General features: G+C 41.9%; 1 protein-coding gene across 1 annotated transcript in view; it reads right to left on the bottom strand.

Moving 5' to 3' along the window:
• LOC106588311 (brevican core protein) overlaps positions 1–13,684 on the bottom strand; it is a 29,836-nt gene extending 16,152 nt beyond the window's left edge. The window contains exons 1-4 of the mRNA XM_014177151.2: positions 13,338–13,684; positions 1,865–1,944; positions 760–1,146; positions 441–615 (exon numbers count right to left, since the gene is read on the bottom strand). Of these exons, the coding sequence (XP_014032626.2) occupies positions 441–615; positions 760–1,146; positions 1,865–1,944; positions 13,338–13,357 (662 nt within the window). The 5' untranslated portion in view covers positions 13,358–13,684. The remainder of the gene's footprint in view (positions 1–440; positions 616–759; positions 1,147–1,864; positions 1,945–13,337) is intronic.
• Positions 13,685–15,644: the final 1,960 nt, after the last annotated feature.

Here is a 15,644-nt window from a genome sequence, read left to right as displayed (position 1 = left end):
CTTTGACAGGTGAGGGGCCTCAGTCATTGCTGTATAATCTGTTAGCAGGATTTTTTTGTGTGTTGGAAACATGGACCAAATGCAGTCCCTATCTTACACATGTAAGCCATGACATTACACATGAGGAAATCTAGCATATTTAACAGCAGGACTAGAGTGAGCAGGAGGAGGATTCAGCTGCCGTCAGGTCAACACACATTCTGCCAGAAAAGGGAAACAGCTTCTGCGTGAAATAGCATAACATACCACACAGTGGGCCAAATTCAAAGCCCCAGTAGCCTATTAGACGTGTGAATTAGCTCACTGCTGTGGGTTGTCATTCTATAACCTTGGCACCTGAGCACTTTCTCGTTAATAACTCAGGTAGTCAAAACAAAGTCTAGCAACTTTAAGAAATGTGTCTTTGTATTATAGGTCATGTTGTGGATACTGGGGTTTACCTGACAGATTGGTCAGCGAGCCAGCCGGCGTCACATTGCTCATAGCCATCGTAATAGGCTGCCAGAAGCTGGTCGGGAGTGGCGATGTGTGCCCCAATGCCCTCGCATGCCCTCTGGGCCTCACTGAACGAAAATGCATAGCGGCCAGAGGCATGTCTGTAGTGGAAGACCACACCTATATGCACACGCGTGTGCACAAACACAAACATAGACACACAGAGAAATTCGGACAGGCTTAAATACACAATATGTGGTAAAAACTGCAAGACAAATAAAAAAACGTACAAAAATTCACAACGACTCCTACAACCTCTGTTACCTTTGACCTTTATCTGTGTGAAATCACTGGCGTCGTCCAGGCCTTGCTGCACCTCGCAGCGGTAGTGCCCCGTGTCGCTTGAGCGCAGCTCCCCCAACCAGAGGGAGAGGTCCTCAGGCGAGTCTGCAAAGTTGACCAGGGAGGCTCGTTCTCTGTAGGCCTCACTGACCTTCACCCTTTGACCCCGCGCCACCAGGATCTCTGTCTCCTCCTGCTCCCCCTCATGCAACACGCTCCACTTGACCCGGGGCGGGATGGGGGGCGTGGAGGATGAGGGGGGCCCAGGTGACAGGGACACCAGACAGGTGATTGTGATGGAGCCCCCCAGGTGTGCAGCAGAGATGGGGGTTGTCTTGGAGATGGTGACCTGGAGTTGGCGGTTGTCGTCTAGGTCAGGAAGGAGAGGTACAGTCAGTAAACGATGCTAATGAGTAAGTGGATGGCTATTGTCCTCTAGTGGTGGTGGTGAATAATGCATTTTGGGGACAATCTCCAAGATTTTGCAGCAATTTTTATATTCCACGGATGAGTTCTGAGATTCCATGATCATGGAATGGCGGAAAACCAAATACTTTAATCAGGTACGTGTTGAATATATATAAATATAAATTATACACAATTTATGTTTAACTTAACTATCTCAAAACTCGAGCATAACAGCAACAATTATGCAGCAAATACTACACAGTAACTGAGGCTTTACATTTTTGTTCATGAGGACCACAGGGCTGCTAAGGTTATTTTTATGTCTCTGCATCCAGTATGAAAGAAGTTAAGAGGTAGTTTTGCATGCCAATGCTAACTAGCATTAGCACAATGACTGGAAGTCTACAGGAACAGTTTTGACTGTAAGTCTTCAGGAACAGTTAGCATACTGCTAGTTAGCAATCAGGCTAACGCTAGTTAACAACTTCTTTCAAACTGCACGCAGAGACATAAAAATGGTATCCACAAGTTCATTTGACTCTGGGGAAGTACATAAAGGAGAAAATCCCGAAGTATCGCTTTAAAATAATAATCTGATCTCAAAATAAATGTTTTAATGCAATGCATTGCCATCCCATATAATAATAGTCCATCAAAAGACACTTTAGAAGATTTGTACCTTCTGAGTATCCTGTTTGGGCGGGGAAAGCCATGGTCAGGTGGCAAACTGCGCACAGAAGGGAGAGGAACCTTACTGGTCTGTGGAGGAGAGGTAGTGAGAGTGAGATGGGGGGGGAAATGGGACATATTCCATATACACCCTATGGCAAATGCACCTTGTTTGTACTGCATCGAAGAAACAATCTCTATTTTGCCAATTGGTTACAATATTCTTATAAAAGCTTATTTTACTCCCACATTATTTACCCTCTATGATTTGAGTGTACATAAGGACAGAGGGGTCAAAATGTAATGAATGATGAGTATTAAAGTGTTAGATCAATGCCAGAGGGTAAACACGTAGATTGAAGGAGATAAACAGGGTCAAACAGATCGATGGAGAGCTGAGAGCGAGAAGGAGCAGAGAGAGGGATATGTGGTGAAACAGAGGATGATGAGATTGAAAGTGGAGTTGATGAAGAGATTAGGGGAAAGCACACATGATGAAAAAATGTGTGGTGGAGGACAGAACATTTACCATTTATGGGAATAAAGTAAAGACTAAACGGTCACAATTAAATGAAATAAAAGGATCAGGGGCTTTGAAAGCCTAATACAGGACACAGAGGCATGAGAGGAGCAGTAGCTCAGCCCCCAAAAAGGGGTAAGTCAACATCTGACCGGAAGCGATTCATCACCTCCACGAGCAAATTGCATGTCTGCATAGCCCAGGGCTGCCTGCCAGTGCTCCTTCCCCAGTCTGGCCCTGTTATTAGCTCAGCAGGCATGGCAGGCCGCTCTTACTGACCTCACACGAACTCACAGAGTCGGCCACGATGGAAAGGGGAGGGACCATAAACGTCTACATCACACAAATAAGGGCAGAAGCATTTTTGAGTGACTACGTTTCAGGAAAGTTAACCGAACAAAGCTTTTACTTTGACCTCACACAAAAGACAGCAGAAGAAGCCTAGTTTTTGCCTTCTTTTAAAGTTTTTCAAAATACTTTTCAGGCCCTTTTCAGAAAGGACAGGGCAACAAACGTTACTTCATACTTTTGAGTACTTTTCAGATCCTTCTCCAAAAGGGTAGGATTTTACCTTTTGCCTCACATAAATTAAAACAATTACATTTTGTGTGCCTTGACCACCAGTTTAATCACCTATAAAATGATGATTTCAGTCATTATAACATCATTACGTCATCCCAGTTTTTCCTATGTTGCCTAGTTTACTGCCATTTGGCTTAGCTGGTCATAAAAACCTCTCTTCCTCCATCAATGATGAAGATAGAATCTCAATTGGTTTTGCTCAACTCCTTGCGACCTCTCCTCTGTCCACCCCTCTTTTTAAAAAAGGTCAAAGGTAATCAAGGAGAGAACGGGAGGAAACGTGGAAGCAAATCCACTTCTTTGAAATGAGACCTTCTTCACTAGTGCTTGACGTTTAAAGGTGTGGTAACCCAAAATAAATGTATGAAGTAGTAAAAATACATTTAGTTAGTTGTGCTAGAGATTTTATAGATAAAAGGATAAGTAGCATATATTTTTTTAATATGTGCATGTGCAACAGCTTATTCAAAGGGGGTGTGGCAGATTTTTTTTTTAAATGTTCAGCGGAGAATACGTAGAGGACGCACTTCGCGAGAGGAGGCTACTGAGGTGAGGAGGACACTAACGAACTGACACTCCTCAACCACTTATCGGGTTTCCTGGTCACGGAGGAGAGGAGGACGGGGGAATCTCCCTGAATGTTTTGGCTGGTAGCCTTAGTGGAGTTGCCAACAAATGGACGTTATCAAGGTAACACTCTATCTTAACTCCTCCTTCACATTTACAGGATTGGTTGAACAGTGCAGAAGAGAACCTCCGACGACAGTTTTTTATTATCGTCAAGACCAGCATGTGGGGGGGGGGGGGAAGGGGGATCTTGTTTCAGGCGTTTCTTTTATGCCTGGCTACGTTAGGTTAGCTCAGGGTTTCCCAAACTCGATCCTGCCCCCCCGCCCCCCCTCCCCAGACACAGTAGACTATTAACAAACACAGTAGACAATTAAGTGACTTTGACTGCAGACACTGTTTTAGAGACAAGCAGAGTCTGTGAGCTGCCCCAAAAACACAGCCCTGCTCACATTAAATGAAGGTCTTCTCATCAAAATACACACAAATACTCTCTCTCTCTCTGTGTGTGTGTGTGTGTGTGTGTGTGTGTGTGTGTGTGTGTGTGTGTGTGTGTGTGTGTGTGTGTGTGTGTGTGTGTGTGTGTGTGTGTGTGTGTGTGTGTGTGTGTGTGTGTGTGTGTGTGTTTTCATGTTGGGGGAGTTCACTCCTATCCAGCTGGCTTGACTCAGGCTTTTTTTTTGTCATTCTATGTGACTGAAATTCTAATAATCAAGCACCAGTTGTACCAATCCACCTCCATCTCAGTTTGACAGAGCTTACTACTGGCCTACTAAATGAGCCCCAGACACCCTCTAAACAGAGCCACGTTCATTCGCTTGACCATGGCGACCTAGTACATACAGTGCCTTCGGAAAGTATGCAGACCCCGTGACATTTTCCACATTTTGTTAAGTTACAGCCTTATTCTAAAATGGATTAAGTTGTTTTTTTTCCCTCATCAATTTACACACAATACACCATAATGACAAAGCAAAATGGAAAAATTACATTTACATAAGTATCCAGTCCCTTTACTCAGTACTTTGTTGAAGCACCTTTGGCAGCGTTTACAGCCTCGAGTCTTTTTGGGTATGATGCTACAAGCTTGGCACACCTGTATTTGGGGAGTTTCTCCCATTCTTCTCTGCAGATCCTCTCAAGCTCTGTCAGGTTGGATGGGGTGCATTGCTGCACAGTTATTTTCAGGTCTTTCCAGAGATATTTTATTGTGTACAAGTCCGGGTTCTGACTGGGCCACTCAAGGACATTCAGAAAACTTGTCCCGAAGCCACTCCTGCATTGTCTTGGCTGTGTTTTTAGGGTCGTTGTCCTGTTGGAAGGTTAACCTTCGCCCCAGTCTGAGGTCCTGAGCACTCTGGAGCAGGTTGTCATCAAAGATCTCTCTGTACTTTGCTCCGTTCATCTTTCCCTTGATCCTGACTAGTCTCCCAGTCCCTGCCGCTGAAAAACATCCCAACAGCATGATGCTCCCAGTTCTGACCTTTCTGCCTGTTCTGACCCTGATCCTGCCTGCCATCCTGTACCTGCCTGACTCTGATTTGGATTGCGACTCTTTGCCTGCCTTGACCTACGTATTGCCTGCCGTCCTGTGCCTGCTTGACTTACCTTTTGCCTGCCCCTCTACTTTAATAACCTCTGAGACTCATACTATCCGCCTCCTGTGTCTGCATCTGGGTTTTAGCCTGAGCCGGGATAGTAGAAACATCTCAAGGATGATCAACGGAAACAGGATGCACCTGAGCTCAATTTCTAGTCTCATAGCAAAGGGTCTGAATACTTATGTAATAAGGTATTTCTGTTTTTAATACATTTGCTACATTTTCTAAATACGTGTTTTCACTTTGTCATTATGGGGTATAGTGCGTAGATTGATGAGGGAAAACATTTATTCAATACATTTTAGAATAAGGCTGTAACATAACAAAATGTGGAAAAACTCGAGGTGTCTGAATATTTTCCGAATGCACTGTATGTTATACATGTACACTTCTCTGGATACCCAAGGTCACCATACATCAGGGATCATCAACTAGATTCAGCCGCGGGCCGATTTTATTTCTGGAGTGGATGTTCGGGGGGCCGGAACATAATTACAAATCATTTATAGACTGCAAATTGACCACACGCAGCCCAAACAGATCTAATGTTTGACTAAAACATAATAATTTCAAACCTTGCTTACATTTGAATACAATCATGTGTCTCTCTATTATGCGTGGGAATACTTGGCAACAGATTTCTTAAATTAAAATCACTTGGAGCCGATTTCCTGGTGTTTTTACAGTCTTTTATGTCCAACAATGAAAATTCCATTCAAATTTGTTTTAATCATTTGTTGTTGTTTTTTGTTCAGAAAATTTGGGAGGGACAAATAAAACCTGGCCCGCGGGCCGCCAGTTGGGGAACCCTGCCTTACATCATGATACAAGCAATGGTAAGGAAGAGATAAGTGCAGGAGATACCACATTGCCTACTCTGAGCTGTCTGTGTTAAAGGGCTTGTACAGTACCTACTCTGGTGCAGGTTGTAGCTATGTATATGTACGCGGTTGTTGCTCGACCTGCTTGAGGCTTTAAGTACTAAGAATTTTGCAGTCCAGACCTATACTCATGTCATTCATATTTTTAATTGATGGTTGTTTTGCTTTCATGTGCTTTGAGATTTGTTTACTTGTATGTGTTGTGTGCAATTCAGCTTTTAGCTGCCAAGTACGACCTACATGTAAAAAGTAAGAAACTACTACTGCTCACTCTTGTGGATATTCACTCTGATGAGTTAAGTGAAACTGAAAGTCATGTCCCTATATGTCCTTTGACTATGAGCATTTCGGGACCACTTCAAAGTATGTGCCTAAAACTGTGTCATTACAAAGTAATTACATAGACAGAGACAGATGAACAACAGCGTAAGTAAATATTATTCTGTATTACTTAAAAGGTAGACTCGGCATTACGACGTTTATTGAGCAGCACCGCAAAAATTGAGATGAGAACGATGCAAGACTTTGCTCTCACACGGTCACACATACAGTTGAAGTCGGAAGTTTACATACACCTTAGCCAAATACATTTAAACTCAGTTTTTCACAATTCCTGACATTTAATCCTAGTAAAGATTCCCTGTCTTAGGTCAGTTAGGATCACCACTTTATTTTAAGAATGTGAAATGTCAGAATAATAGCAGAGAGAATGATTTATTTCAGCTTTCATTTCTTTCATCACATTCCCAGTGGGTCAGAGGTTTACATACACTCAATTAGTATTTGGTAGCATTGCCTTTAAATTGTTTAACTTGGGTCAAATGTTTCGGGTAGCCCTTCACAAGCTTCCCACAATAAGTTGGGTGAATTTTGGCCCGTTCCTCCTGACGGAGCTGGCGTAACTGAGTCAGGTTTGTAGGCCTCCTTGCTCGCACACACTTTTTCAGTTCTGCCCACAGATTTTCTATGGGATTGAGGTCAGGGCTTTGTGATGGCCACTCCAATACCTTGCCTTTGTTGTCCTTAAGCCATTTTGCCACAACTTTGGAAGAGTGCTTGGGGTCATTGTCCATATGTTAGACCCATTTGCGACCAAGCTTTAACTTCCTGACTGATGTCTTGAGATGTTGCTTCAATATATACACATAATTGTCCTTCCTCATGTTGCCATCTATTTTGTGAAGTGCACCAGTCCATCCTGCAGCAAAGCCCCCCCCACAACATGATGCTGCCACCACCGTTCTTCACGGTTGGGATGGTGTTCTTCGGCTTGCAAGCCTCCCCCATTTTCCTCCAAACATAACCATGGTCATTATGGCTAAACAGTTCTATTTCTGTTTCATCAGACCGGAGAACATTTCTCCAAAAAGTACAATCTTTGTCCCCATGTGCAGTTGCAAACCGTAGTCTGGCTTTTTTATGGCGGTTTTGGAGCAGTGGCTTCTTCCTTGCTGAGCGGCCTTTCAGGTTATGTCGATATAGGACTCATTTTACTGTGGATATAGATACTTTTGTACCTGTTTCCTCCAGCATCTTCACAAGGTCCTTTGCTGTTGTTCTGGGATTGATTTGCACTTTTCGCACCAAAATACGTTCATCTCTAGGAGAAAGAATGCATCTCTTTCCTGAGCGGTATGATGGCTACGTGGTCCCATGGTGTTTATACTCGCGTACTATTGTTTGTACAGATGAACGTGGTACCTTCAGGCATTTGGAAATTGCTCCCAAGGATGAACCAGACTTGTGGAGGTCTACAATAATTTTTCTGAGGTCTTGGCTGATTTCTTTAGATTTTCCCATGATGTCAAGCAAAGAGGCACTGAGTTTGAAGGTAGGCCTTGAAATACATCCACAGGTACACCTTCAATTGACTCAAATGATGTCAATTAGCCTATCAGAAGCTTCTAAAGCCATGACATCATTTTCTGGAATTTTCCAAGCTGTTTAAAGGCACAGTCAACTTAGTGTATATAAACTTCTGACAGTGAATTATAAGTGAAATAATCTGTGTGTAAACAATTGTTTGAAAAATTACTTGTGTCATGCACGAAGTAGATGTTCTAACCAATATGCCAAGACTATAGTTTGTTAAAACAAGAAATTTGTGGAGTGGTTGAAAAACAAGTTTTAATGACTCCAACCTAAGTGTATGTAAACTTCTGACTTCAACTGTAGTATCTGCGCATGTACAGGTGTGCCTTACGCAGCTACAACGTGGTAGCTACAGGACCAAAACAGCAGATAAGTTTAGCCTCACGCTTCAACTCTGAAGTCGCTCGCAATTGAGTCAATTGCAGTACACAGATTGTTCATCTATGCTTTTTTTTCTTCCATCCTTACTCTCATCATTGCTGTTAGTGTATATCAAATCCAGTCAAAGGAATCCAAACACAGCGCAAACAAATAGACACAAGTGTCGTATAAAACGACACTGCCTTGTGGTGGAATAAATGTTGTTTGTATTCGCGCCAGCTGGGTTAGCTCCCCAGACAGGCAGCCATTAATATTCTTGACTGGAAAACGTCGCACAAAAGGCGAGCGGCAGGCGAGTGGACAGCTGCACACTGTGTTTCACTTTATACCCATTCTCTTACAAAAGTCCACATTGGAAAATTACAGGACAAGAAACACTGGCCCGTTTTCTTTATTTTATGGAAAAAGAAGCCAAAAGCTACAAGGAATCACTTAAAACAGGACTTGAAGAAAAGCAATGAGCACATGAAGAGGACACTAACCAAGGGCGTCTCAAACTGTATAATTGTTACACGAGTATCCGTAAACACAGGTTTGTGTTCATCCTAATGGCGACAGACTGATGACGGTGAATAAAATGGCCGTCAAGCCTGAATTCTTTGGTGCTTCTCTTGGCTACATCTTTCAGAAAGAACGCCCTTGGCCAGTTATTGTGCCGTCAGCTTTTCTGCTCTTTTTAATTAAGAAAGCAGCGAATAGAACTCAAGCTTGGCCCAGAGACGCCACCAACAGCACTGCCATGTCCAGAAAATTATCCTCAAGTACATGATACACACAGTGCAAAATAGGGCTCTTTCAAGCAGTTCTTAAAGCGTAAATCATCGTCCACAGACGCTGAGACGTGATAGTACTGCGTCCCACTGTGACATAGCTACGTGGCTCTGAGACCATCGTCCGCGGGGGGATGTACTGTCCGAATGCGCACCTTCCTAAAATTCCCAACCAACGTGGCACCATGTACGCGTCCTTTTTTCATTTGAATGTGTTGACAGTTGAAGAAAATTGCTTGAGCCGCGCGGAAAGCCAACGGTCCATTGTTGTAGAACACATGGTTCGGACCATGATGGACGCTTTATGCAGGCACAAAAAGACAGGCACAATGCAAGCAAACCGCTTATGTAGGTGTTGAGGAGTAATTGTGGGGACTTTGAAAATAGGTCCTCACAACCCATGCTGCACTTTATTATGATATCAAACACTTGTACTGTACAAGAGCCATATCAAGGTCAAATCACATAAACAGCTAAAAGCTCTTGGTATTACAGCAGTGACTCTTGCAACGATTTTAGTGCGGTTACGTTTTCTGTCACCTCATTTCAACGTTGCTTAATGGAGTGTTTAGTTTAGAAATAATCTTACTCTCCCTCCTTACCTCCTGCTCTCCACTTCCATCAGTATTTGTTCAGGCCCATTCACTCATATGGACACCTCTCACGTTTCTGTTTTTGCTCCCACTCCCCATCCCCCCCCCCCCGCTCCTCTCCCCCTATATACCGTGTCCATTACTGAACTGAACTAAAGGAGCCCACAGACCCCGAGGCTGCGTGGTAAAAGCCAGAGAAACAGAGTGCACTCAGAGTGTCCTGCTCTCGCCTCCTGCAGGGTGGGATGAAAGACAAAAAGGTGCATGATGTCCTGGTTTCCCGGATGAGAAGACTGAGGAGACTGTGTCACAGGGGAAGCAGAGGATTTTAGCAGTCTCTGCACGGCCTAGCAAGAACACAACATCCACATGTTGTTTTATAGAAAATGACAAAAGGAATGTTCTGGCCCAGATACACAAGAGAATGTTGGCCGCTTGTTTTTAATTCTCTCAGCTCTTAGTCTCTTCATCACTGGTCTAACCTCCGTAACCCTAGTTAATTCGTCTAACTTCCCCTTGTTCAATGAACACAGAAGGCTAGTTCAAGTTCCTTTTTTAAAATACTACCTCTGAATCTTCCCTACAACCTTGTCTGTTAAATAGATACTTCACCCACATTACTTATTTGTTTCCTTACTCTGAAACGAAAATCCACACTTTGGGTTGAAAGGAAACAATGTAATTTGGGTGAACTATCCCTTTAACAACCATGTAGACCTCAGATACTTTTTGCTTGTTCCTCAAACCTGCTTCCTCAAATTCATAAATCACTCATATCTGTTAAAAAAAATTAAAAAGTCCCGTGGGGGAAATTACTCTCCAACTCCACAGTGTCTGTTCACTCTATCCCACATACCACGAGCTTGCAAATCTGACCTCTCCAGCCATTTACGGCCGCATCGTAACTTGAGAAATGTGTGTGTGCTGTAATTCGAACTTTCATGTAAATTAAGTATTGATGTCAATGGGAGATTGATGTAATTGACTTGGAAATCTCGAGTCAGGATTATTCTATATTCTTTGGGCTGGACTGGAGATTCCATAGAGATTGTAAATGCTAATAGATCTATTAAGTTTACCCAGCCATCCTTCCATTTCACTTAGCCATCAAAAAGTGTGTGAATCACACAAGCACCCCACTATTGAAATTTCAGCTTCTTGAGTGGGAAACGGTTGGTTGAAAATGTCATTTGATTGAACCCAGAGTCTATCAGAAAGTGTCTTCAAATAAACTAAAGAAGCATTGAAATTGAACTGACCCCAACTCTGGTTTCAACATAGATGTACAACCTACCAGTGGTTGATGAACTCTTCAGAAGTTCACATTCACTACCAATAGTGGCAATAACATTTGTTTTTCAAGACCGTATCTCTCAAAAATATCTTGGGGGGTGGGTGTTCTACTGTAATATGGGATATAGACAACAACCTTTGTAGCAACAAAGTACACAAGCTGGCGATAGTAAAAAGTAATACACACCCACCGTGTCACCAGCCGTTTGAAACGATATCTGGCATTATAGGTCGGTTAAAATGATCCCTGAAGTTCAATATTGATAATAGTTTGGTAGTTATTAGCTAAAATCCTATTGGTGCCACTAGATTAAAGTGCCTAAGCAGTGCCGCAGGGGTCAAAACCCATCATGTGAATAAGCAACGACTCTCTTTAGAAAAGAGTTAAAATGTTAAAATGAAATATCACCACGGTTTTGTCCCGCCACAGTTGCTACTTATTAGGCTTTAAGGTCTAAAGCAGCCATTTTTATTTTCGGGGAAGGATAAAGTACCTTACTGTGACTGTTTTCAATTAAAATTCTCAAAAGAAACAAAAATAATTTCGCTAAGACTGTCTGGGAGTGGTCTGAGTGGGGAGTGGAAAACTGAAAACTAGCTGTTATTGGCAGAGAGGTTTGGAACTCTCTTTCTTATTGTTCTATTGATGATGTCACCAGGCAGGCCAAAACTCCATCCTACCAAAAAAGGCAAACATTTCAGGCTGTCTTTTCAAACAGCTCTTATACTAAAAGGGCATTATCATAATTTTCACAATTTCACAGTATTATTCCAACCTCATAGTGTGGAAATATATATAAAACACAGCAAAATCACGTTTTGGGCTGCATCAAAGTTGGATGTCACCTGACAGAGATGGACGCTTATAGCCTGTGATGCCAAAGGCAACATGTCCACTAAGAGACTACATTAGAGAGAGGGACAGAGAGGGGGGGGGGAGAAAACCCACTGGGCACAGACGTCAATTCATTGTCTATTCCTTCAATTTCATTGAAGTTACGTGGAAACAAAGTTGATTCAACCAGTGTGTGCCCAGTGGGAATAGACAGAGTGGGAGAAAGAGAAAGGAAAAGCAAAGACTAAAGACAGTTAGAGAGGTGTTATTTATGACCCTGTTGAAACTGAGAAGTACTAGGAGTGGTACTGTACTAGAGGACAGCAAAAACGAAAGTGGTGAAGGAAAGTTATTTTGTGCTTTAATGGATGGATAGAGATAGAGTTTAATGGTGTTTAGGTTTCTACATTATAAAAAGAGCTAAAACCTAAAAGTCTAAGCCATTGATTTTGAATTTTAATACCCCTTTAGGTATATAAATATATATTTTTTTATGTATGATTTGATCAAATATTTAATTTGGCGTTTACTACTATTGCCACTAGAAACACATTGAATAATATATTCATAAATGGCAACAACAAAAAATACAGTAAAAAAAATAAATCATAAGGTTTTTAAGTGTCAGGAAATATTTTCCTTTTTTTGGACACATATTTAACCCCATACTTTTGTTGGCACAAAACTACCCTCATACTTCCATTCATTTGTATGAACACCATAGTATTCTCGAGAGTCTCATCTTTCCATAGAGGGGTCACTTTAGTTTGTAGGCCGAACCCTTTTGGATGCTACAGATTTTATTCTGAGAAGACTGATTTTTGGACATCTCATGGTTTGACAAACACCACTGTAGCTTGGCCACCTTCCACCACAGATGCGGAAGGCTGACATAGGTGGATGTGGTCATTGAGACGCAGCCCCTGTACACAAAAAACATATCTCTAGTTTAAACTGATGGATTTTTATGGGGATTGTTTAAAATGATGTTTCTTAGATTAACGCGTCAATAGACTCTTAAGGGTTAAACCAACCATGTGCGGAAGTTGTCTCTTCCTAAATTATACTGCTGATGAAAGTACGTATTTATGTGGAAATACAGTTTGTGGAACATGCACAGCTCTGTAGTATTAAACTTTAAGCTACAAAGCAAAGTTAAAGATGCATCAGTCAAAAGACAATGCAGAGAGATTGTGAAATGAAAAGTTATGCTACTGGATTTATTCTCAATCTGATGAAAAGAGGTTCAAATTACGCATCCGATTTTCACTGTAGAATAAGAAACGTGGAACGTTATTCTTAAGAAAAAAAACATTCTGAGTGCGCAGGTGAGCTTAAAAGAAATACGACCCTAAACGGTCTAATCCTGCTTGTAGCCCTATTATAGCCCATTTAAATAAGAGTAGGCTAAATTCAGGACCACCGGGGAAGGAAAGCAATGAGAGGAAATAAAGAAAACTGCATGTCACACATAAGTGCAGGCTATATATATATATACTCTGACAAAGCCAACTATAACTTTCTGCCCTCATTTAAACGCCATCGGTCCAAACGTGTTAGGCTAAATTATCAATAAAACGTCACCTACCGCATTATTTTGACAAACATTTCGATTAATGGTTGTCCAATCCTGGATTTTATAATATTTTTGGGGTTGAAAGGATGGGAAGTCTTTTCGGCATCGGCTCCCTCACTTGGTGCAGTGCGCGCGGGATATTGCGACGTTCAATACTGTACCCAAGAATACTAGGAACTCTATGCAGGTATGGGACGCGTACGTCCTACCGGCTGCAAAGGACAGGGAGAAAAGAGAGAGTTTGAGTCAGTGAGGGCAAATATGAAATCTTGAACTGCCCACTTTTTTCATTCAACTAAGAAGACGGAGGAGAATGTGTCCGTGTAAAGGGATGGAGTAAAAGTGGGATGACATTCAATGCAGTTGAACTGTTTGAGCGACGTCTCAACGTAGGCTTATTCGTGACGTTTAATGACGTTTAATGGAAAGGATAAGACATGGTTTTATTGCAAGGGAGCAATATAAGAGAAATGCCGTGGGTAGAGAGGAAAGACGAAGGGGGAGAGTGCGTCAGTCAGTGCAGCATTCGGGCAAATTGCTGATGCTGCAGGTAAGAGTCGAGAGAGAATAGACCAGAGTCGCAGAGAGCATGCAAAGAAGGCGATGGGAAGATGCAGCCTATGAAAAAGTATTTATTGAATGTAATGTATGCCTGCAGGTAACCATGAATAATGCATTTACAATAAGTTTATCATGCACTTCAATTGGTTTATTTTGGTCAATGAACATTTTACACATTATTTCGAAGTTCCAGATGTGAATATTTAATTATGTGAACGTAGGATTATTTCAATCAAAATGAATACACACAATGTTTATGTACACAAAAGTTGACAAAGACCTTTGAACTTCACAAAGTTCCTCTTCTGCTAATGATTTCTGAAAGTGTATCAATGACAACATTGTCTTCTTATCCCCAAAGAGCAGTATGCAAAGCAAGCACACAGTGAGGCATCCCATCCTTGGGGTTAAACTGTGAGTGAATGGTGCTTTGTAGATGTCCTCTGTCTTGGCAGAAGTGGCGAGACCCAGAGGAATTGAACACTGATGAGACATTGCTGGGACTGTTTAGGCGGGAAATGGCAAAGCAGAAAGGGCTAGGTCGTGTTCATTATGCTTCAAATAGAAGAAAACGGACTGAAACAGGGAGAGAATACCTGGAATTGTCCAATAAAAAACATTGCAAAACATGTTTTAAGGCTGTTTTGCTGGCTATGTATGGGATAATTTTTTTAAACCCAGAAAAAGTTGCCATTTCTGTGGTGAAATTTCAGCCTCTCTCACAACCTGCCCAACCCAGCATTATCCTGAGTGGAGTCACACTTTTTCCCCATCCTTTGCCAACCACAGCTGATTAAACCCTTTGCGTTCTAAAATGAAGATCTTGATCGGTTGATTACTGGAGTCAGGTGGGTTAGCTGAGGCTGGGGCAAAAGTGTGACACCAATCAGGCCCCGAGGACTGGAGTTGCCCATCCCTGAACTAGGCTGTTCAGATTTTGCCAATCTCACGGGACTCACAGACTCAACCTTAACAACAACAACATCCCAAATGTTGAAGGCTGTTGTTTCCAGGATTTTTGCCAAATATTTGCCTAAAATTACAAATCTAACTGCCTATAGCTCAGGACCTGAAGCAAGCATGTGCATATTATTGATACCATTTGAAAGGAAACACTTTGAAGTTTGTGGAAATGTGAAAGGAATGTAGGAGAATGTAACACATTGGAAAGGTTAAAAGATAAAACAAAGAAAAAACAGGAGTTTTGGTTTTTTTTGGTTCCATCATCTTTGAAATGTAAGAGAAAGGCTATAATGTATTATTCCAGCCCAGGGGCAATTTAGATTTTGGCCACTAGATGGCAGCAGTGTATGTGCAAAGTTTTAGACTGATCCAATGAACCATTGCATTTCTGTTCAGAATTGTGTATCAAGACTGCCCAAATGTGCCTAATTGGTTTATTAATACATTTTCAAGTTCATAGCTGTGCACTCTCCTCAAACAATAGCATGGTATTATTTCACTGTAATATCTACTGTAAATTGGACAGTGCAGTTAGATTAACAAGAATGTAAGCTTTCTGCTAATATCAGATATGTCTATGTCCTGGGAAATGTTCTTGTTTCTTCATGCAAATCACATTAGCCCACGCTAGCTCAACCGTCCCGCAAGGGACCCACCGATCCTGTATAGGTTAAAGAACATAAATCTTGGGACCAACTATATCCAGACCTTGGGTAATACTTTCAAGGAGGGTTTGCAGAAACTAGAGACATTTGACTTAAATCAATCTGAACAGAATACTTTAAAAGCTTATGA

Source organism: Salmo salar, chromosome ssa27 (assembly GCF_905237065.1).
Source record: "Salmo salar chromosome ssa27, Ssal_v3.1, whole genome shotgun sequence".
Taxonomy (NCBI): Eukaryota; Metazoa; Chordata; class Actinopteri; order Salmoniformes; family Salmonidae; genus Salmo; species Salmo salar.
The sequence above is the reverse complement of the archived record's forward strand: the minus strand, read 5'-3'. Positions and strand labels throughout refer to the sequence as shown.